A 24,294-nucleotide genomic window follows, 5' to 3' on the forward strand; every position below is an offset into this window, starting at 1 on the left:
TCTGATGCTTATTACAGAGCAAATAAACTGGGTAGTTTTACATGTTTTAGGCCTCATCCTTCCATGGTTCTTTTTTAGTGTAAACAATCACATAGATATGGATATCCCCTCCTATGAGATAAACAGAAATATGCTATGTACTTGCCTCCATCTTGCTTTTTTCATTTGTGTTTATTCTGAAGATCATCCCACTGTAGTATATGCAGGTATTTTGCCATGCCTCAGTTCTTTTTTAAGAGCTCCATAATGCTTCATTATAGAATGTTCTACATTTTATTCATTTAATCCCCTATCATTGGACACTTGGGTGCATCCTGGCATTTTGATATAACTAGAGCTCCATGCATAACATCTTTTCACATTTACACATTTCTGCCAAAAATATTAAGAAATCATTTTCTGGGTTCCTTTCTTTCTTTTTCCACTTTCTTTTCTTTTCTTTTTTTTTTTTTAAGACTTTATTTATTTATTTGACAGAGACAGGGAGATCACAAGTAGGCAGAGAGGCAGGCAGATAGAGAGGGGGAAGCAGGTTTCCCGCTGAGCAGAGAGCCCGATGTGGGGCTCGATCCCAGGACCCCGTGATCATGACCCGAGCTGAAGGCAGAGGCTCAACCCACTGAGCCACCCGGGCACCCCTCCACTTTCTTTTCTATGCTTTTTCTATTTCTCCCTTTCATATCTACTTCAGCTTTTTTTCCTTCCCTCATGTTGCATGGTTCTGTGGTGACATAGAGAAAAGGATGTATGATTTTTAATATGTATACTAATTTTAAATATATGAGCACAGTTATGTAGCATAATATAAATAGTATATATGAACATGACATTAATGTGTTTTGATATTTAATGAATAAATTAATGTAATTATATATTAAATATAGATAAATATATTTAAATTTGTATTGATGGGGTGTTTTTCTTTGGCTATTTAATAGCTAATTAACAAATAATAGCTAATTACATTTCCCATTCTTGAATAATACCTGATGATTAGAGTCATATAAAACTTTGAAATCAAATTCTGTTCCAATTACCTGTGCAGTGTTCCTGCCAGTTAAAAGTTTTGCTTAACTATGATTGGAAATTATCCTATGTCGCTGCTGCTACACATACTCCAGATGTGAAAGTCTACGTGTGTACTACCAACTACGGGGAAGAAAAATAAAAACTGAATTTTTGGTGTCCTGTAGAGCATCTGCTTGTATTTGTGTGTATCCTTCTAAAACATACTCTTGATCACCTTTTTATTTTATTTTCTTAAGGGATGATTTATATATATATATTTTTAAAAGATTTATTTATTTATTTTACAGAGAGAGAGTGAGCGCAGGGGGTAGTGGCAGAGGGAGGAAGAGAGAGAGAATCTCAAGGAGACTCCCCACTGAGTGCGGAGCCCAATTCAGGGCTCCATCCCACGACCCTGAGATCATGACCTGAGCCGAAATCAAGAGTCAGACACCCAACTGATTGAACTACCCAGCCACCCCACTGATCACCTTTTTAAAAGAACACAGTGTATCCATCAGAATTCCTATTAGTAAGTAAAAAAAATGACTCCAGTCAAAGGATACTGGGTAGATTACAGAATTGCTGTTAGGTTTGGAGACCCAGGATCAGAGACTAAGGCTGTTCAGCAAGGAACAATCCCCAGACCACGTACTTTTGGTCTTGCAAGTCCGCTGCTGCTTCTGAGCGCCAGATGCTACAGTTTCCACTGCCAACGGTGTAGGATCCTAGATATTGCTGCCCTTGAACTTATTATTGCTGCAACTGCCATGAGCAAGGGGAAGAAAATCATATGGGTGGTAAGAGTAAGTCCTATGTGAGTGTTTAATAAATAGGTAAAGTAGTCTAATTTGTATGCCCACTTATAATTTATTTTTCCACTTAATCAGGTTTATTCAAATTATAATATGTTTTATTATGCTGAAGGCAAATAAATGAACGAGGACATTGCTACTAAGCCCTACATGTTTTGGAATCCCTACTCTTTCCTTAGGATGTTTGCATATCATGTGGGACATTAACTATGTGACAAGAGTATAAATGTTGTTGGGGCACCTGGGTGGCTCCGTTGGGCGACTTCCTTCGGCTCAGGTCATGATCCTGGGGTCCTGGGATCGAGTCCCGCATCGGGCTCCCTCTCATGCTCTCTCTCACTCTTTCTCTCAAGTAAATAAAATCTTAAAAAGAAAAAGTATAAATGTTGTCAGTGTGCATATTAATATTAGTAAGGCTTGATTTCTTTTTCATATTTTTTCTACTCCAGTGATCATCTGAGGACCCCATGAGTTAAGTGTATCCACTTTCAGAGACAGTCCTGCTCTGTTTCTTATAGTTACAAGGTTGTATAGTTCCACGTTTAGAGACAGTGCTCCTATTTCTTGTAATTAGGATTATATATGCAGTTAGAATGGTAGGTTATCAATGGTGAACTATATTTCAGTTTTTAAACACTATGTGGGAGAAGGCTCTGAGTCCCAGCCAAAAAATTAACTTCATGATTTCCACGTGTAAATGTACAAATAAGAGTTTACTGATCGTGCTTCAGAATTGTGTATAGATGTTGAGGTTTTTTTGTACTTGTTTAGGGACCACTTCCTTCATTTACAGGCACGTGCCCTTTAATGAGTTCCTTGAACTGCCATCAGCCGGGCCAGCCTTTGAAAGGAAGCTTTTGTCATTCGCTGTGTATAACTGTATAAAAAACTATATTCGGTAATTTTCTTCTCTTTGTCTTCTTTTCTTCTTTGTTTTTGACAGCCGGCGTAACTTTGACAACAGACTGCCTTGAAGATAGCCTCTTGACATGCTACTGGGGGTGTAGTGTCCAAAAACTCTATGAAGCTCTGCAGAAGCACTTTTATTGCTTCCGAATAAGCACCCCCCGAGCCCTGGAAGATGCTCTGTATAGTGAATATCTCTATCAAGAGCAGTATTTGTATCCTTTTATCTGATACATCCATTAACCAGTGAAAATCTCAGACATAAGACTTTTTATTTTTTTTTTATTTTTATTTTTTTTTAAGATTTTATTTATTTACCTGACAGATAGAAATCACAAGTAGGCAGAGAGGCAGGCAGAGAGAGGAGGAAGCAGGCTCCCTGCGGAGCAGAGAGCCCCATATGGGGCTCGATCCCAGAACCCTGGGATCATGACCTGAGCTGAAGGCAGAGGCTTTAACCCACTGAGCCACCCAGGTGCCCCAGACATAAGACTTTTTAATGGAGAAAGTATTTGCTCAGTTATTATTGATCACTTTTTGTGTATTATTGTATTTTGGGTTACAGTGGCAATTTACCTTTACATTTTCAAAAAGTATTAAGAAGGACAGCAAAGAAGAAATATATTGCCAGTTACCAAGAGATACTAAAATTGAAGACTTTGGTACAGTGCCCAGATCTCGCTATCCGTTGGTAGCGCTGTTGACCCTAGCTGATGAGGAAGACCGAGAAATTTATGACATTGTAAGTAACTTTAAAATTCTGGAAGCATTCCTTTAAGTGATTTGGATGATGGGTCATAATTATTTGGTGAATAGAAAAAGTTTTATTTTAATTTCTGAGGCTATATGTTTGGCCCAGACACATTTTTCTTGAAGAAGGAATACCTGGGAAGTACAGGTATATGATTTTTATACATGTAACAGCTCCTTCAGAGTATGACTTTGTTAGACATATTATTTATATATATATATATATGTTGCAAGAATAGGATATTACTTAGAAAATAAAAGGCACATTATAGTTGAATTAAGTTAATTTTATCATTCTGTATTCTATCATGTTTGCTAGATAGAAAAAAGTCTCTTGAGAAGCATGTTTATTCTTACCATTTTTAGCACCGAATGAGTAAGCCTTGTAATCATCTGAAGTGCTCAGTTTTAAGACCATCTTCCCTCATTTCTCTACATGGTTGCAAGTCACCTTGTTTCCGTCATTGCCCCTGCTGCACCTACATCTTCTATGTACTCGATCCTTTGTATTTTCAGTAATTATAGTGATCTCCTTTTCTCATTATGTGCTCGTTACTTCTTTAGTCTAGTAGTTTGTCCCTATTAGTAAGATAAAAGCATCTTAGAGATCTAAGAGGACCTGAGCCCTGACATTCCTCTGAGTATGGTAGAAGCTTGTACATGAAATAAACTTTTGGTAAAACCATTTCATGGTAGGAATGCCATCATACCCAATTCACTACTTTTCTGAAATGCATGGTATTGATATGCTCATTAATAAAGATACGGTAACATTTTTATGATACTTTTAACATATACAGTACACTGGCTAGCATTAGCTTATTTATTTCTTCCAACAACCTTGTGTGTTAGGGCAAATCCTCTTCTTATAAAGACTGAAATGGGAGTCCGAAGAGAACTCTCAGTCATTCAGGAAGAGATAGGACCAGTAAGCCTCTGCAACCCTGTACCAGTACTTTCAGAAAAAAAAAAAAAAAAATTTAAAGGAATATCTCCTCAAAACAAATGTACATTTTCTTGCATTTGGAAAGTGCAGACCCTTATTGAGAAATCCGGACCCTGCTTATACACAGTTTGGGGTTTTAATCTTACCAAATTGAAGTTCCAGTGAACTGAAGTCAATTTGGTTTTTCTAAGTAAGTCATACCAAAAGCAGTATATTTCCAGAACCTAACACAGTGCCTGGAACACAGAAGGTGGTCAATAAATGTGATAAGTGAAAACAACAACAACAACAAAAAACAACCCAAAGTCATACCAAGCAATGTTAGTGAGCCTCATAGAGCTTGACAGCAAGTCAGTTACTTGTGCATGAGGAGCCCATATGAGAGATCTGGTTTCCTTCCCCTCCTCCCCTCTTCCCCTTCACCCTGTTCAGTTGAAGATAGATAAGAACTGTTAGGTTGGTGTTTCATATTTCCAGCTTCTGTTCATTACCCAGCCTACCCCAGCAAGGTAACCCTTCTGTCACCACCATGTCACCCGTGTCTTCTAAGCTCCTTTCTTCCTCTCATTCAAAACAGAAAGGGTCAGATCTGTCACCTTCCTCTCAGCTTCTCCTCTTAGCTTCTTTCCCCCTCACTGAGGGTGATCGCTATCTCTTTGAGGTACTCAGAGTCTTCTTCGTTTTCTAACTTTCTTCCTCAGTCTAAACAGCAGAGTGTGTGTTAAAATATATATAACATCAAATCTACCATTTTAACCACTTTCCAGTGTATAAGTCAATGGCATTACAAACAGGGAAAGATTTGCTTTCAGCCCCCCATCCAACTGGAAAGAAGACGGTGTGGCCTGGCTGAACCTGTGGGAGGCGCAAACCCATAGGGGAGCTGGGGCGGTGGGTCCTCGAGGTTAATAGGCGTTTTCTCTTTTCCTTTTGGAGTCTCCTTCTCTGGGTCTTTTCTTCTCATCGGCATATGCCCTCCCTTTTTTCCTGTTAATCTTGCTTCTCCATCTCTTATCACTCAGATTGGGCCTAATATTGGAACTATAACATATTTGTTAGCATAGTTTGTATTAATGTTCTCCTTCTTAATTTTAAAAGCAAACTGAGCTTTTGGTTTTTCACTATTTTATCTGGGGATCAGAGTCTAAATCTAAAGAAAAAAACATTAAGCTCTACCATTCCCGTTGTAGCAGTAAAAATTATGTTTTGATAGTGTAGTCAGTTTTTTATTTTAGGTAGAAGCAGGGGTTATTATTGCAATATTTTGATTTTGACTTTTTTTTCATTTTTACTCAATTATATTTTCTCTATTACTCAAATAATAATATGTTTGTGGCAGGAAATAGAATTAGAAAATCTAGATAAGCCAAAACGAAAAAAGCATAATCACCTCTATTCTTTCATCCAAAGTTAACCACTGTCAATATTTGCATCTTTGCAGACCTTTATAATATGTAAGTTTTTAAACAAAAACAGGGTAAAGGTATATGTACTATTTTGTGACCTGTTTTCATTTAGTGTATTTTGAGCATCTTTTCCATATCAAATATGAATACCTGGGAAGTACAGGTGCATGATTTTTATACATGTAACAGCTCCTTCAGAGTATGACTTTGTTAGACGTACTATTTATATATATATATATATATATATAAATATGCACATATTTATATATATATGTTGAGCTATATACAGCTACATATATATTTATAACTAGCATGATAGTAGCTTCTGAAGCTTTTTTTTTTTTAAATATTTTATTTATTCATTTGACAGAAAGAGAGAGAGAGATTACAAGTAGGCAGAGGCAGGCAGAGAGAGGAGGAAGCAGGCTCACCGCTGAGCAGAGAGCCCGGTGCGGGCCTCGATCCCAGGACCCTGAGATCATGACCTGAGCTGAAGGCAGAGGCTTAACCCACTGAGCCACCCAGGCGCCCGCTTCTGAAGCTTTTAAGAGTAAATTGAATGGCAGGATTGTTTGTGTGAGGTGATGATATTACTGTCTTCTACCAGTCCTGTCATTTTGGTTCAACATTTACAACTTCTGAAGCCATTGCCAAATTATTAAATCTTTATAAAGCTGTAAAGAATATTATATGTTTACAACCATAGTAGGATTCTTTCTTTAAACTTTTCATTTGGACATAATTTTAGGAACTTGCAAAAATAGGAAACTGGAAGAACACCCCTATACCTTTTACCCCAATCTCCTGTTGTTCATTGTTGACATTTTCCAGATTGGCACTATTATTTGCCCATATGCGTGTGTGTATTTTTTTAAATGAATCAAGAATAAGTTGTATGCCTGATTCTTGATCCCTAAATACCTTAGTTTGTATTTCCTAATAATAGGAAATGTTCTCTTATATAAACACAATATAGTTATCAACTTTATAAATCTAACATTGATAAAATATTTTATCCAATCTATGACTTGTATTCCAATATGTCAGTGAATGTATCAGTGTTCTTTACAGCATGTTTCCTCCTCCAGTACAGGTTCTAGTCTAGAGTCAGATAGTCTATTTGTCATGTATCTTTAGCCTCCTTTAATCTAGAACATTTTCACAGCCTGTTTGTCTTTTACGATATTAGCATTTTTTAAGAATACAAGTCATGGGGCGCCTGGGTGGCTCAGTGGGTTAGGCCGCTGCCTTCGGCTCAGGTCATGATCCCAGGTCCTGGGTTCGAGCCCCGCATCGGGCTTTCTGCTCAGCGGGGAGCCTGCTTCCTCCTCTCTCTCTGCCTGCCTCTCTGCCTACTTGTGATTTCTCTCTGTCAAATAAATAAATAAAATCTTAAAAAAAAAAAAAGAATACAAGTCATGTACACCCTTTTTATAAAATAGGACAGTTCCCATTTTGTTTGTCTGATATTTCATCATGATTGGATCAGAGTTGTGTGTTTTTAGGCAGTCCACTTAGCATGGGTGATGATGTGGGCTTTTCAGGGCACCCCCTTTGGAGGCATGTGCAGTTCTTTCCTCTCATTGGTGATGTTAATTTTTATCTCTTTGCAAGGGGTTGTCTCATTTCTCCTCCGCTGTATTTTTCCCCCTCCCTTGCAAATGATAAGCAGTTCAGAGAGGACACGTTTAAGACCACACAAAATCCCAGTCTTTATGAACATTTCCCCCCTGGATTTAATATCCTTTGATAATTCTTTTTTTTTTTTTAAGATCTTATGTATTTATTTGACAGAGAGAGCAAGTAGGCAGAGAGGCAGGCAGAGGGGGAGGGAGAAGCAGGCTCCCCAGTGAGCAGAGAGCCCGATGCTGCTCTTGAGCCCAGGATCCCAAGATCCGGACCTGAGCCAAAGGCAGAGACTTAACCCACTGAGCCACCCAGGTGCCCCTATCCATTGATAATTCTTAACAGATTTTATCTTTACCATGATGGTTGCAAAATGATCATTTTCCAATTCCAGCTCTCCATTTAGCCCTCAGTATTGTACTATAAGCAAGTATAAGTATTGTACTATAAGCAGTATTGTACTATATTATAGTACAGTATCATACTATAACCATTTATTTGTTTATTATCCATATGTCCTCATGAATTTCTTTTTTCCCCCAGTGATTTATAACTCATAACTGAATTTAATTATTTTGATGCTCAACTGCCCTCTCCTTTATTTTCTGCCCAAGGATTTATAATCAAATTCTGTGTCCATAAATTACTTAGATTAGTTCTCCTGTAAGTGAAAAAACCATATAAAGAGGAAATGTACTCAGATGTTGCTCTCATCCCTTCCCACAATGCCTTCTTTTTTTTTTTTTTAAACACTTTTACCTTTAAATAATCTCCACACCAACAAGGGGGTTAAGCTCACAACCCTGAGATCAAGAGTTGCATCTCCACCCAGGCCAGGTGCCCCTCATTCTTATATATCCCAATTCTTGTAGATAACCAAGTTCATTGTTTTCTGGTTTATTCTTCCTGTTTCTTATTGTAATGATGAGAAAATACAGATATGTATATTTTTTATTTTCTTTCTTACTCAAAAGATATCACACTTTTTATACTATACATGTTCTGGGGTTGTTGTTTTTTTGTTGGTTTTTTTTTTTCCACTTCATGATATCTCTGGAAATCAGTTCAGATGAGTTCATAGAGCTCTTCCTCACATTGTTTTCCCGTGGCTGCGTAGCACTCAATGGTATGTAGACTGTATCGATAGGTACCATAGCTATTTAGCCAATCTCCTGCAGCTGGACATTCAGGTAATTTCCAGTATTCTGCAGTAACAAATAATTTTACACTGAATAACCTGTGCATATGTATTTTTATATTGTTGAAGTTGCATGGTTGAAGGGCAAAGGTATGTCATTTTGATACATATTACCAAATTCCCCTCCATTCGGTTTATATCCTTGGAGTTGTACCTTTTTTTTCTTTTTTTATACATTTCCACCAGAAATATAAGAAAGTGACTATTTCCCCATAGATTATATTGATAAACATTTGCAATCTATTAATCCAATGAGTGGGAAATAATATCTCAGTGAAGTTGTAATTTGCACTTATCATATTATGAGTGAAATTGAACATCTTTTAATATGGCTGAGGATCGTGTTTATAATTTTGTGTGAATTGTCTGTTCATGTCTTTTGCCCATTTTAATTAATTTATTTATTTTTGAACTCTGTTAGACCAAGAACTCAAGAACTAACTGCTATTTGAAAGTTTAAATATTCAGACTGTGGGATACTTCCATTTCCAATCATAATTCAGTCATAAAGGCTGGATTTACTCTTTTTTTTTTCTTAAAGATTTTATTTATTTATTTGGCAGACAGAGATCACTAGTAGGCAGAGAGGCAGGCAGAGAGAGAGGGGGAAGCAGGCTCCCCGCTGAGCAGGGAGCCCAATGTGGGGCTCGATCCCAGGACCCTGGGATCATGACCTGAGCCAAAGACAGAGGCTTTAACCTACTGAGCCACCCAGGCGCCTCTTTGCCCATTTTTAAATAGGATTTTTGGTTACTTTTTTTCAATATTTAAAAGTTTTTCATAAATTATGGATATTGTGAATATTTTATTCCATTACATCAGCTGTCTTTTGACTTTCCCTATGGGGCTTTTTGTCATACAAGCTTTAAATTTTGACACAGTCAAATAAATGCATCTGCCTCTGGATTTCAGTCATTGTTAGAAAGTCTTTCCCTGGGGGCGTCTTGGTGGCTCAGTTGGTTAAAGCTTCTACCTTCGGCTCAGGTCATGGTCCCAGGGTCCTGGGATAGAGCCCCATATCAGGCTCTCTGCTCAGGGGGGAGCCTGCTTCCCTTCCTCTCTCTTTGCCTGCCTCTGCCTACTTGTGATCTCTGTCAAATAAATAAATAAAGTCTTAAAAAAAAAAAACAAAAAACACAAAACAACAACCAAAAAAAAAAAAAAAAGAAAAGAAAATCTTTCCCTGGGGTGCCTGGGTGGTTAGTGGGTTGGGCCTCTGCCTTTGGCTCAGGTCATGATCTCATGGTCCTGGGATCTGCCCTCGCATCAGGCTCTCTGCTCAGTGGGGAGCCTGCTTCCCCTCTCTCTCTGCCTACCTCTCTGCCTACTTGTGATCTCTCTCTCTCTCTGTCAAATAAATAAATAAAATCTTTAAAAAAAAAAAGTCTTTCCCTACACTGAGAGTAAAAAGGAATTCACATGTTTTCTTCTAGTACTTGCATAGTTTTATTTTTTATAAATAGGCTTCTTAAGCTTTTGGAGTTTATTCTTCCATACGATCTGAGGATTGCATCTAATTTTATATTTTTCCAAATAGCTATCCAGTCCCAGTACTTTTTATAAAAAGACTGTTTGCCCAGTGATTTTAGATGGCAACTTTGTCATATTTGTATAGATAGTTGGGTCTGTTTCTGGACTGTTTGTTCTGGTCTAGCCACCTGTCTGTTCATGTGCCTGTACTATTTTAATTTTAGAGGCTTTGTACTATGTCTTAATATCTGACTGGGCTTGATCTTCCCCACAGCTTTGTTTCAGTATTTTCCTAGCTAATCTTATGTGTTCTTTTTCCTCATGAGAATCTTAGAGTCAACTCACATAACTCTATGGAAAAACTCATTGTTATTTTTGTTGGGATTGCATTAAATTTGTAACTTTGAGTATAATTTAAAATAACTCTGGCAAAAATGTGTTCCATAACTGGTTCCACTTTAGTGACTATTATTATTATTTTTTTAAAGATTTTATTTATTCATTTTACAGACAGAGATCACAAGTAGGCAGAGAGGCAGGCAGAGAGAGAGAGGAGGAAGCAGGCTCCCTGGTGAGCAGAGAGCCCGACGTGGGGCTCGATCCCAGGACCCTGGGACCATGACCCGAGCCAAAGGCAGCGGCTTTAACCCACTGAGCCACCCAGGCGCCCCTTTAGTGACTATTATTTAAATCAATTATTGTGTGGCGCCTGGGTGGCTCAGTGGATTAAAGCCTCTGACTTCAGCTCAAGTCATGATCTCAGGGTCCTGGGATCGAGCCCTGCATCGGAATCTCTGCTCAGCCGGGAGCCTGCTTCCTCCTCTCTCTCCCTCTGCCTGCTTCTCTGCCTACTTGTGATCTCTGTCAAATAAATAAATTAAATCTTTAAAAAAAAATAAAATAAAATCTTTTTTTTAAATTAATTTATTTGAAAGACAGAGATCACAAGTAGGCAGAAAGGCAGGCAGAGTGAGAGGGGGGAAGCAGGCTCACCGCTGAGCAGAGAGCCCAATGTGGGGCTCGATCCCAGGACCCTGGGATCATGGCCTGAGCTAAAGGCAGAGGCCTTAATCCACTGAGCCACCCAGGCGCCCCAAAATAAAATCTTTTTTAAAAAAAATTAATTATTGTAAGTTTTCTAATTTATCAACCTTTTACTTTTTAAAAATTTTTGTTAAATTTTAACTTTTTTAAAGATTTTATTTATTTATTTGACAGATAGAGATCACAAGTAGGCAGAGAAGCAGGCAGAGAGAGAGAGAGGAGGAAGCAGGCTTCCGGCTAAGCAGAGAGCCCGATGCAGTGCTCGATCCCAGGACCCTGGGATCAGGACCTGAGCCGAAGGCAGAGGCTTTAACCCATTGAGCCACCCAAGCGCCCCATCTTTTACTTTTCTTTTACATACCTGTGAAATAATGTAAGGAGGTTAAGTACTGACTAGTGTTTAATTTTTATTTTAGATTTCCATGGTGTCAGTAATTCATATTCCTGATAAAACGTATAAACTTTCGTGTAGAATATTGTATCAATATTTACTCCTGGCTCAAGGTCAATTTCATGATCTTAAGGTAAGTACCCTGTTATCTTATTTCTGTCCCTTTTATCTGGAGAGTTTCAAACAATGACCAGTATAAAGAGATAAAATTTTTCAGTTATCTCAGAAACTAGCTGTTATTTGCTATTGGGTTTGCTAGCTCACAAATTTTTAGCAGTTTTTATGACTCCCAGATTTAAAGAGTAATTGTTTAGGTGCCTAGGTGGCTTAGTCATTTGGGCGTCTGACTGTTGATTTCTGCTCAGATCGTGATCTTGGGGTCGTGGGATCAGTCCACATCAGGCTCTGCGCTCAGTACAGAGTCTGCTTCCCTCCCCTCTTTCAAATAAGTAAATCAAATCTTAAAAAAAAAAAAAAGGAGTAATTGTCATTTGTGATTATCCTTAACCTTGTGTTTTTGATTTTCAGCAACTCTTCATGTCTGCAAATAATAATTCCACTCCCTCCAGCAATTCATCTCCAGAAGAAAAAAGCAGAGAGCGCAGTTTGCTGGAAAAGGCCGGGCTGTCCGAGAGCGAAGCGGAGCCTCCAGAGGAGAACAGCAAGGACTGTGTGGTTTGCCAGAATGGAACTGTGAACTGGGTGCTGCTGCCCTGTCGGCATGCGTGTTTGTGTGACGGCTGTGTTCGCTATTTCCAGCAGTGCCCCATGTGCAGGCAGTTCGTTCAGGAGTCTTTTACACTTTGTAGTCAAAAGGAGCCAGAGAAAGACAAACTGAAAGCTCTTTGAGAGTGTTGTTACGACTGAAAAGTATACTTTCCACTGAAGATGGAGAAATTTGTGTTCTTGGAATTGATCATAACATGGAATCTACAGCGTTGACCATCAGTGAAAATTCTATTTTAACTTCACCTTTGTATGGTACATGGATGATGACATGAATTCCTTCCTGTCCCATATGCTAAATACTGGAATACCATCTGTGTTAATACATAAAAAATGTATTCAACTCTTGGGAAGAATGTAAATGTTTGGCCTTTTATCAGCTAGCGGAGTTCACATGATGCTGATTAGGAAGAATCCTGAAAAGCAGTCCATCTAAAATCTGAGGAGGTAAAAGTCAAGATCTCTGGATGTTTTTGCTTTTGACGTCATCTGGATTGCAATTGGGAAAAAACTGAATTCTCCCTAAAGTAATTGTATGTTCCCCAGTTTCTAAAGGAGTTGGAAAGTGCTTCTAACTCTAAATCTTTTCCTAAAATAACAGTTCTTATAAAGATCCATCTAATTTTCCTTATAGTCACATAAACACAAGTCTTAATTTTAATATAGCATCTTAAATCATAAATGTGAGACACAATTCTTGTCTGTTCTCAGTGTACCATAGATTAAAATGATACTCATCTATAGGAAGCAGATAGATAAAACTTGGATAATAAAATGTCTTGGATAATTAAATTTATTGTCAAGTATGATTAGCTTAGCAGAATGTGACCTATCAGGGAAGAACTGTGAGACTTGTAATGCCTTACTTTAGATTTCCTCCTGTGTAGCAAATCCTTCTAAAACCAAAAAAGTTTTAGAGCCAGAAAAGCTGTTAAGAGAAACAACTATTTTTTTCTACTCTATTTTTATTCCAAATAAACCCATATCCTCCAGAGTAGTAACCTGATAGGCAAAAAGCCCCATCCCTCCTGCTTTCTAAGATGACAAAGAAGAAAAAAGGTAAATCAGAGCTTTTCTGTGTCTTCAGGGGAAATTACCTTCCATTGACCAAGAAATTAGATCATGGCAAATAAACTGAACTTCAGGGAAATTTTCAAGACTTCTTTGTCCTGTTTGTATTAAGAGTAACACCTTATCTTTGTATCAGTGTTTCTACGTAGTGTCATTTTATTCTAATCAAATATAACACTGAAAAAGACATTACCTATTTTCCATTTTATAAACCAAATCAAACTTTCATCTCTGTTCAGTAGCTATGTATTAAATACCTCCTAGGGGTCAGATCCCTCTTGGCAATCTGGGCTACAGAGAATTGGGCAAGACTTCTGGCCTCAAAGGAGCACCAACAGCATTTTAGAAACATGTCCCCACCTTGGAAGTCCCAGGGCCTCTGCTCCAACCCTGCCCCTGGAAGCAGGGGTCGGGGAAAGCTACAGTTAGCTCATACCAGCTCATCTGGGAAACTCACTCTGTGCTGTAAATTGGGGGAATGCTCAAAGATCACTTTGTCCATCTCAGCCATCCTGCTTCTCTTTATGGATCCATTCGTACTGAAACGGTCTGAGCCATGTGGGTTGCTTTCTCATCTGCGATAGATTTCCACCTGCCTGCAATCTTCCTCCATTCTTCATAACTGTTTAATTGTAGTAAGATATACATACCAGAAAATTTACCATTTTAACTATTTTTTAAGTGTACAGTTCAGGAACATTACGTACGTTCACATGGTTGTGTGCCTATCATCAGTAACCATCTTCAGAATGTTTTAGCACCCTAACTGAAACTATATCCATTTAAACGCTGACTCCCCATTCTCCCTCTTTTCAGCCCCTGGTAACCACCCTTCTACTTTCTGTCTTTATGAATTTGACTATTCTAGGTATTTCATATACCTGGAATCACATAATATTAGTCCTTTGGGGTCTGACTTATTTCACTGGGTACAATGTCTTCAAGGTTCATCCGTGCTATGGCAGGAGTCAGAATTCCTTCACTTTAAAAGCTAATATTCCATGGTATGGAATTTGTTTCTCTATTCGCCCATCATTTTTTATAACTCTTAAAGATGATTTGCCGTTAGCCTCTCTTACTGTGACTAAAGTAATTGATCTTCCTGCCCTTTCTGGTAATACATACGAGGAATTTGGTAGGTAATCAAGTAGAAACAAGTACACTGACTCCTAGAGGCTTATGTCAGAATCTTCCAGTAGCAGTGAACAAGTAATGTTTTGTGAGAACATCTACAAAAGCATTTTATTTGAATGGGTTATTAGAGAAAATATTTGGTTGATACAGATTAGTTGCTACTTTCCAAAAATCCCACCCAGGGCTACATTAAGCAGACCTGACAGGTGATTGGCCACCTTCTCCTTCAGTGACCCTTTCTTCCCAACTTAGTGCCTATGAGGGCTTTTACTGTCCAAACCAGTTCTAGAGGAGGAACCTAAAAACTCAAGGACTCAACACAAGTCATTGAATGACCTCCCATGGGGCTATTGTTTTTTTTTTTTTTTAAGATTTTATTTATTTATTTGACAGAGAGAAATCACAAGTAAGCAGAGAGGCAGGCAGAGAGAGAGGAGGAAGCAGGCTCCCTGCTGAGCAGAAAGCCCGATACGGGGCTCGAACCCAGGACCTGGGATCATGACCTAAGCCGAAGGCAGCGGCTTAACCCACTGAGCCACTCAGGCGCCCCTAGGGCTATTGTATTTTTTAAGGCTTCCCATTTTTGTAGTCTGAAGAGCCTTGTCTTGGTTTGTGGCCATTTGAAGCATCAACATAGATAGTCTGGGTTTATGAAGGGTAGGAGGAGATGATTTCAACCTCCCGTTCTGCCTCAGACGGGCCCTATTGCTGGATAATTCCCTAACGCCATTTCCCAGATTTTGAAATTGCCTCTCTGTATTATATTCCTCCTGAATCTTCATCCTTGTCAGCATGACCTCTAGTTCCCAGGTACCTGAGTTTATTTTAATAATTCATTAACTCGCTCCTGGGTTCCCTGCTCACTATTTCAAATGTGTTTTTTTTTTTTCTTTTCAAATTTTTATTTAAATTCTAGTTAGTTAACATATTGTGTAATATTGATTTCAGGAGTAGAATTTAGTGGTTCATTACTTACATACAACATCCAGTGCTCATCATAGCAAGTGCCCTTCCTAATACTCATCCCCCATATAGCCCATCCCCCTCCCCACTTCCTCCATCAACCCTCAGTTTTCTATTGTTAAGAGCCTCTTATGGTTTGCTTCCTTTTTTTTCCCCCTTCCCATATGCTCATCTGTCTCATTTCTTAAACTCCACATGTGAGTGAAATCATAGGGTATTTGTCTTTCTCTGACTGACATATCTCACTTAGCATAATGCACTCTAGCTCCATCCACGTCCTTGCAAATGGCAGGAGTTCATTCTTTTTGATGGCTGAGTACTAGTCATATCACCCATATTACATATATATATACATATATATATATGCCACATCAGTCCATGGGCATTTGGGCTCTTTCCATAGTTTGGCTATTGTTGATAATGCTGCTGTAAACATCGATGTGTGTGCCCCTTTGAATCTGTTATTTTTTTATTTTTGGGTAAGCAAATTGTGTTTTTATCTTAGCTTGCTTTCTTGATCTCTCTGTTCTACCTGCCCCATCAACCCACAAACTTGGCTGAACTCACTGTGTTTCTTTACTGCTGTTACCACAGAAGGTCAAGTGAACTAAGCAATTAATGGAGTTTACCACAGAGCCATGTTGTTTAGTTGTGTTCAGGCCTTCAGTGCCGCTCAACAATCCTTTCATTTTTTTTCCTCTTGGACCCCCTATAATTCCCAATAGCTATTGCAAACCTCCTCCACTTTTCTCACGTTCTGTATCCCACCAGTTCTGTATCACTTCCAGCAAAGGAACTTCAAGATGTAGTGTGGTGTGGAGGTTAAGGTGATAGAGCCTGAAGTCCTATATCTTGGGTTTTTATCCCAGCTCTGCCACTTGGCCCTTGGCCAAGTTACTTACTCACTCCACCTCAGTTTCCTCGTCTGTAGAAATGGTGATAATAGAACCTACCTGTAGCCTCTTGAAATGATTAGCCCAGTTAATATGTGTAAAGTGCTTAGACCTGGGCAGAGCACAGAGGAAGCCCTATGTGTGCTGCGTACTACTATTACTGCTTTGTTTATAGCCAGTGGACTTTCTTTTCTCTCTTCCTTAAAAGAGGAGGTGTCTTTTATCTACTTTTGAGACCAGCACTCTACCTGTGTTCTTTTTTTTTTTTTTTAAGATTTTATTTATTTGACAGAGAGAGATCACAAGTAGACAGAGAGGCAGGCAGAGAGAGAGGGAGGGAAGCAGGCTCCCTGCTGAGCAGAGAGCCCGATGCGGGACTCGATCCCAGGACCCTGAGATCATGACCTGAGCCGAAGGCAGCGGCTTAACCCACTGAGCCACCCAGGCGCCCTCTACCTGTGTTCTTGATCACATATCTGCTCCCTGAACTCATTTGATTTTTCTTTCAATAATTAAGTAATTACTGAGTTCCAGACATCACACATTGTTTGGGCATGAGAATACAGCAGTGAAAATAATAGGCAAGACACTTACCTTTGTGGCACTTACATTCTAGTGGAGAGAGAGAGGGAGAGAGGCAAGTTAGTAAAAGATGTAGCAGTTCAGGTGGAGGGAAGGGCTATGGGAAAATCAAAGCTCAGTTGGGCACACAGGGAATGTGAAGGATGGAAATGGGGTTACTATTTCAAATAGTAGTAATAGAAAGGCCTCACCAGGGGTTTTAGTAGAGACTTGAAGAAGGCCAGGAAGTGAACCATGTGAATGTCTACGCAAACAATTACAAGAATGAGATGGAGCCACTTGGAAAAAGAGCAGGTTTGGAGGAAAAGAGCAATTTTTTTTTTTTTTTTTTTTGGTTCGGTTTTGTTTTACTAGTTGGAAACCAAGGAAGAATATCAAATAATCAGGCAAAGATAGTACTCTGAAGTTCAGGGGAGAGGTCCAGCTAAAAATATAAATTTGGAGGTCATCAATGTGGTATGTAAAGCCATGGATCTATGTGAAGTGGCTGAAGGAGTACACCCAGGAACAGAAGTCCACATACTGAGAAGATAATCTAACATTCAGAGAGATTGGAGAGGAACCCGTAGACTAGTAGACAGTGAGGTAGGAAGAAAGCCAGAAGAGTGGTATTTACAAACCATCCCAAAGCAGAGTCGAATAAAGCAAGCATTATCTTATTATGCTCCTAGATTCTGTGGTCAGCTATTGGGGCAGAATATGGTAGGCATGAGCCTGCCTGGGAGTTAGGTTGGGAAAACTCAAATGTTTGGGAGTGTGACTCAAAGGCCAGAGGGCTAAAATCATCTAACTTCGTCTTTGTTCACATATTTGGGGCCTTAGTTGTGATGACTTGAAAGCGGGGCTGATCTAGGACATGTGGCCTCTCCTTGGGCTGGGGCTTTGTCACAGCCTGGTGGTCTCACCGTAGTCAGATTTCTTTAAAGGGGGCTCAGGATTCCAAGAGCAATTGTTCCTAGTGAACAAGGTAAAAGCTGCATGGCCTTTTTTGTTTTGTCTTTTTCTTTTTTAATAGCTTAATGGAGATAATTTACATGCCTACAGTTTCCCTATTCAAAGTGTGCCATTCAATAGTTGTAGTATAGTGACTAGTTTTAGTATACTATGGAGTTTTCCAACCACCACTACAAACAATTTCAGAACATTTTCATTACTCCCAAAAAGAAATTTTGTGCACATTAACATTCATCCTCAATCCCTGCCATCTTGTTCCTACTCTAGGCAACCACTGATCTCCTTCCTGTCTCTATAGATTTGCCTATTCTGGACAGTTCATGGAATGGAATCACATGTAGAATCTCAAGTAGAATTATATAATATGTGACATCACTTGACATAATGTTTTTAAGGTTTATCCATGTTATTGCATGAATGAGCATTTTATTCTTTTTTATTACCAAATAATATTTCATTATATGGATATACTGCATTGTGTTTATCCATTTATCAGTTGATGGACATTTGGATTTTTCTACTTTTTCGCTATTATGGGTAATGCTGCTGTGAACATTGGTTACAAGTTTTTGTGTGGACATATGTTTTAATTCTTCTTGGGTATACAACAACAAGTGGAAGTCCTATCATCCTATTTTGAACATTTTAAGGAATTTCCCAAATGTTTTTCAAAGTAGTTGCACCATTTTACATCCTTACCAGCAATGCAAAGAGGTTCCAATCGCTCTACATTCTCAGCAACACTCATTATCTTTTTGATTATTGCCATCCTAGTGGATAGAAGTGATAGAACTGTGTTTTGTTTTGTTTTTTAAGATATTTATTTATTTGAGAGAGAGAGACAGAGCGAGAGAGGGAACACAAGCAGAGGGAGTGGGAGAGGGAGCAGTAGGCTTCCTGCCGAGCAGGGAGCCTGAAGCGGGGCTGGATCCCAAGATCCTGGAATCATGACCCAAGGCAAGGCAGATGCCTAATGACTGAGCCACCCAGAAGTCCCTAACTGTGGGTTTTTTTGTTGTTTTTTTTTTAAGATTTTATTTATTTATTTGACAGAGATCACAAGTAGACAGAGAGGCAGCAGAGTCAGGGTCGGTGGCGGGCGGGGTGGGGGCAGGCTCCTGAGAGCAGAGAGCCCGATGCGGGGCTCAATCCCAGGACCCTGGGATCATGACTTGAGCCGAAGGCAGAGAGGTCTTAACCCACTGAGACACTCAGGCGCCCCTAATTATGGGATTTTAAAAATAATTTAAACTTTCAAAATTGTGGTTAAAATATATACAATATTACATTTATCAACCTAACCATTTTTAAATGTAGAGTTTGGTAGTGTTAAGTATATTTACATTCTTGTGCACCAAATCTCCAGAACTTTTTTATTTTGCTAAACTGAAACTCTATACTCAATAAACTCTACCTGCCTCACTCCAGCCCCAGGCAACCACCATACACAGTATTATTGTGGTTTTAATTTGCATTTTCCTAATGGCTCAGTGATGTTGGGCATCTTTTCATGTGTTTATTAGTCATTTGTATACCTATTCAGATCTTTTGCCCATTGGGTTGACTTTTTATTTTTGACTTGTAGGAGCTTATATTCTAGATATAAGTCTTTTATCAGAAATATGATTTGTAAATATTTCCCCATCCTTTGGTTTGTCTTTTTACTTTTTTAATGGTGTCTTTTAAAGTACAGAAGTTTTTAACTTTAATGAGGTCCAGCGTATCTATTTGTTTCTCTTATTGCTTGTGCTTTTGGTGTCATATCTAAGAAGACTTGGCCTAAGTCATGATTGCAGTATTTTCTTCCAAGGGTTTTATCATTTAGGTCGATGAATAATTTTGAGTGAAATTTTTGTTATGCCCGGGTTTTTGTGTCTGAGAGACCACCAAGGAGCCAAGCACCAGTGCAATCACACGAGGGTTTATTCAACAAGCTTAAGCTTGGGCCCAAGTATACCCGGCACAGCGGAGTAGGGACTTGGACCCCGAGCTTAGTTAAGGCAGGGGTATTTATGGGTTCCTGTTACTAAAGCAGGGTGGGGGTTTCTGGAACCAAAGCAGGGTGGGGGTCTCTGGAACTAAAGTAAAGTAGGGGAAAGTTAAGCCCTTGGGCACAGAGGTCTGAGATGGCTGTACTTATGCTAAGGCTAAACCTGAGGTGGGATGGCCTTAATTTTTCTCGGCCTCCACAATTTTATATCTGTTTTGAGGAAGAGGTTTCAACTACATTCTTTCTCATGTAGAAATCCTCAAAACATACTAGCAAACTAAATTCAACAACACATAAAACAATCATCCACCATGATCAAATGAAATTTATTCAAGGGATGTAAGGATGTTTAAACATGCAAATCAATGATTGTAATACACCACATTAACACAATGAGGGATAAAAACCATAAGATCCTCTTAATACATACAGAAAAAGCTTCACACAATGTTGAGCAGAAGTGGCAAGAGTGGGTATCATTGGATAAACTAAGGCAAGATCAGGAAGGGGTTGGTAAGAGTTAAGCTTTATCACAAAATAAAGAGGAGTCATTGAAGGGTTTTAATCAGAAGTAATTTGATTTGTTTTATTAAAAAAAACAACAATGGGAAAACACTAGAGAGTTAAAGCACGGAGGTGACCTTATCTGAGCTGCTCTTTATTAAAAAAAAAAAATAAAAAAGCTAGCTGGCTGAATGTGGAGAATGAACTGTTGTGTTGTTGGGAAGGAAGAGGTCAAGATAGAAGCCCCATAGACTGATAGGAGACTAGTCATCTGGTGGTGGTCCTGGTGGTGGTGGGAAGTCTGACACTTGGGCGGAAGAAATGAAAAGTACGTTGGCTCAAAGTGAAAAAGAGCTTGGGTGTTGGAGGAACGGAGAGAAGGTTTGTGTGACCAGCACTGAATAAACGAGGAGGAGCCACGTAGATGGGGTTGGAAAGAGGACAGGCCTTATCAGCCACGGCAAGATCTAGGACTGTCTTCTGTGCAGTGGGAAGATAATAGAGTCAAATAGGGAGGTGACCTCGTTCAAATAGCACTTTTAAAAGACAAAGTAGGGGGCGCCTGGGTGGCTCAGTGGGTTAAGCCGCTGCCTTCGGCTCAGGTCATGATCTCAGGGTCCTGGGATCGAGTCCCACATCGGGGTTCTCTGCTCAGCGGAGATCCTGCTTCCCTCTCTCTCTCTCTGCCTGCCTCTCCATCTGCTTGTGATCTCTCTCTGTCAAAAAAAAAAAAAAAAAAAAAAATCTTTAAAAAAAGACGAAGTGGGAACGCGTTTGGGGAAGGGGCTGTGCAAAACCGAGAGTTCCATTTTAGACATTTTAAGTTTCAGATGCAACATTACGCCTGCCTTGTTTGTTTCATGTAATTGGTTGAACCTCTAGCATTTAATCTCTTCTGTGTTTATCATAGCCACTTCCTACAGAAATTCTGCAAATTTGTCCCAGGTACAGCACTGAGTCAACTAGTCAGATTAGGAGGAGGAGAAAGAGCTGTCATCTAATTTCCATGATCTAATCACTTTGTGTTTGTGTGGGGGAGGGGGGGAATGAAGTTTTTGCCTCTAAACTCCAGACCCACCCTTCCCTTCTATTCTCTGCTTTGTGATGCTGGGGTAAAGCTCTGTGGACCACATTCATGCTTCCCCAGTGGGCTGCCTATAGAGCTTTGCAAACCAGACCAACAGAGGGAGACTGGCAGATAAGAGGAAGAAAAGTTTTGCTCCTTGCTGTCTCTTTCCTGTGGGCTTCCTATTCCTGGGAGCATTACCTCAGTCTACCTGGCAGGGGTGGTTGGTTCCGGGAGAAGCCGCTGAACCCCACTGGCTGTTCTTCCGACATTTGCCGAACCTGCTTCCTCGCCTCCCCACTCAGGACACCAGCCCCAGCCCAGCGGCACCCGGTCCTCAGTGGTCTGAGAAGTTCAGCTCTGGGAGCCACCCCCCTGCCCAACCTCCAAACGCCCCAGGTTTTATAATTCCACCTTATTTACTTTGTTTCTCCAGCCCTGGGGAGGAGAGCTGCTCTCTGCTGTTGCTACCTCTGAAATACCTTCATGTTTTCCTTTCGACTTTTCAGTTAACGACTCTTTATTATTAATAATCTCTGATAAAGTGATTGTTGTGGTTTTTGTCTCCTGGGTGTACTCTAATTGACACAATTAGATATTATCTCCCGTAATCCTGGCTCAATTTACTGAGGTAGACAGGAAACTGAGACCCACAGGCTAAATAGCCCCCATTACACAGCTACTTGATGGTAGAGTGGGGATTTGAATCCAGTTTTGCTGTCTCTTATTTTGCCTGAAGCTTGTACTCTCAGTCACTAGTCGCCTTCCTACATCATTTGAAAAACTCATGGTTTTCCATCACTGAACTGTAGATACAATTTAAAAATTCTTTCATCACTTTTATTGTTTTTCTCGAGCCTATTATCAGAGCCATGCATTTCCTAAAACATAGTCCAGGCAATACTATACAACAAGACTATGCTATGAAGAATGGATTGCGGGCTCAAGTAGATTTAGGGCCTGCCCTACCTAGACTATACTCTCCAGAAGAGGCTTAATGAACATTAGCTTAATAAAGGCTTTGAAAAATCTTGCAAGAAAATTTAAATATGTAACCAGGCCATTTCTCATAGCTTTTCTGACTGGGAACATTCTGAGGGTGTGGAAAATGTGGGATTCATCAATATTTAACCTAACATATCCTGTGCAACAGTGCTTGTTGGTGCCAGCAACGGTGGGATCTTCTCATCCTACAGAGGTTGCTGCAAAAAGTACTGGGGGAAAGTATAACAAATTACAAATATAACAAAGCTGACTAATACCACAAGTATCACAAAAATCTGTAAACAAACATAATATTAAATAAATTTTAAAAAGAATATTGGGGAAGGGAGAGCCTGATCTTTGATTAGATTATAGAAATATGATCCGAGGGGCGCCTTGATGGCTCAGTTGCTTAAGCGCCTGACTCCCGGTTTCCACTCAGGTCATAATCTGAGGGTCGTGAGATGAAGCCTTGCATGGATATCCCCACTCAGGGGGAGTGGGCTCAAGATTTTCTCTCCCTGACCCTCCCCCCCACCTGCCAAAATAAATAAATCTTTTTTTTTTTTTAAGATTTTATTTGTTTGACACAGAGAGACACAGGGAGAGAGGGAACACAAGCAGGGGGAGTGGGAGAGGGAGAAGCAGGCTTCCCACTGAGTAGGGAGCCCAATGCGGGGCTTGATCCCAGGACCCCAGGATCATGACCAGAGCCAAAGGCAGATGCTTAATGACTGAGCCACCCAGGCGCCCCTGATTTTTACTCTCTTATGCCAATCTGGGACAAGTAATCCCTCCAAAATGTCTGAGGTCCCATTTTTGTAATTCTGACCTATATAAATCCTGTAAATGGGAGTAATTTTGTAATGCTTACATTTAACCTTCTGACTATATTTATTTGAAAATTTACCTATGACACCTTGTGAGATGTTTTACTGTAAAAAAACTATAATTAATACTTCACACACTTGTCTATTTTTAAAAAAAAGTGTGACTCCATCTGCGTTTGTGTTTGAAACTGTGGTTCATTTGCTAGTATTTATATTTTATTTAAATAACTGTACTAGTTAATTGGTTTGAATTATATTGTTTGGAAATCAGTAAAAAATGTAGTGTTCCTGACTAAGTTCTAAAAACCAGAGTTAACCCCCTCTTATCTAACTCCATCTTAGAGAAAGCTGTTTCAAAAGCTTTCTTTATAGACTCTTTCTTCAGTCTTTTTTTTTTTTAATATTTTTATTTATTTATTTGACACACAGATCACAAGTAGACAGAGAGGCAGGCAGAGAGAGAGGCAGAGAGAGAGACAGAGAAAGAGGAGGAAGCAAGCTCCCCGCTGAGCGGAGAGCCCGATGCGGGGCTCGATCCCAGGACCCTGAGATCATGACCTGAGCCAAAGGCAGAGGCTTTAACCCACTGAGCCCCCCAGGCGCCCCTCTTTCTTCAGTCTTAAGGAGGAATGAAATTCTGATACGTACCACAATATGGATGAGTTTTGAGAGCATCACACTAAGTGAGAGAACACAGACATAAAAGGACAACATTGTATGTTGCCACTTCTATGAGGTCCCTAGAAATAAATTGTAGACACAGAGAATAGATACTGGTTAGCAAGGACTGAGGGAACTGGGAGGGAATGGGGCAGGGGAGGGGGGCAGAGGCAGTTGTTTTTTTTGATGGGTATAGGATTTCAGTTTGGGAGGATGAAGAGTTCTGGAAATAGTGGTGATTTGCTGTACAGCGTGAATGTGCTTAAGGCCACTGAGTTATACACTTCAGAATTGTTGACCAAAAAGGGTAAATTTAATGTTTTGTTTATATATTTTACCACAATTTAAAAAAAAGCCATTTTCTTCCTGGATTCAAC

At 39.6% G+C, this 24,294-nt stretch overlaps 1 protein-coding gene across 2 annotated transcripts in view; it reads left to right on the forward strand.

Annotated features, from left to right (window-relative positions):
• Positions 1-13,436, forward strand: part of CGRRF1 (cell growth regulator with ring finger domain 1) — a 31,867-nt gene extending 18,431 nt beyond the window's left edge. Inside the window, exons 3-6 of one of the 2 annotated variants that reach the window (XM_047736857.1) lie at positions 2,767-2,944; positions 3,324-3,471; positions 11,586-11,693; positions 12,089-13,436. In XM_047736857.1, the coding sequence (XP_047592813.1) occupies positions 2,767-2,944; positions 3,324-3,471; positions 11,586-11,693; positions 12,089-12,409 (755 nt within the window). In that variant the 3' untranslated portion in view covers positions 12,410-13,436. The remainder of the gene's footprint in view (positions 1-2,766; positions 2,945-3,323; positions 3,472-11,585; positions 11,694-12,088) is intronic. The other variant, XM_047736858.1, reaches the window with a different exon arrangement.
• The last annotated feature ends 10,858 nt before the right edge of the window (positions 13,437-24,294 follow it).

This window comes from Lutra lutra, chromosome 7 (genome assembly GCF_902655055.1).
Source record: "Lutra lutra chromosome 7, mLutLut1.2, whole genome shotgun sequence".
Taxonomy (NCBI): domain Eukaryota; kingdom Metazoa; phylum Chordata; class Mammalia; order Carnivora; family Mustelidae; genus Lutra; species Lutra lutra.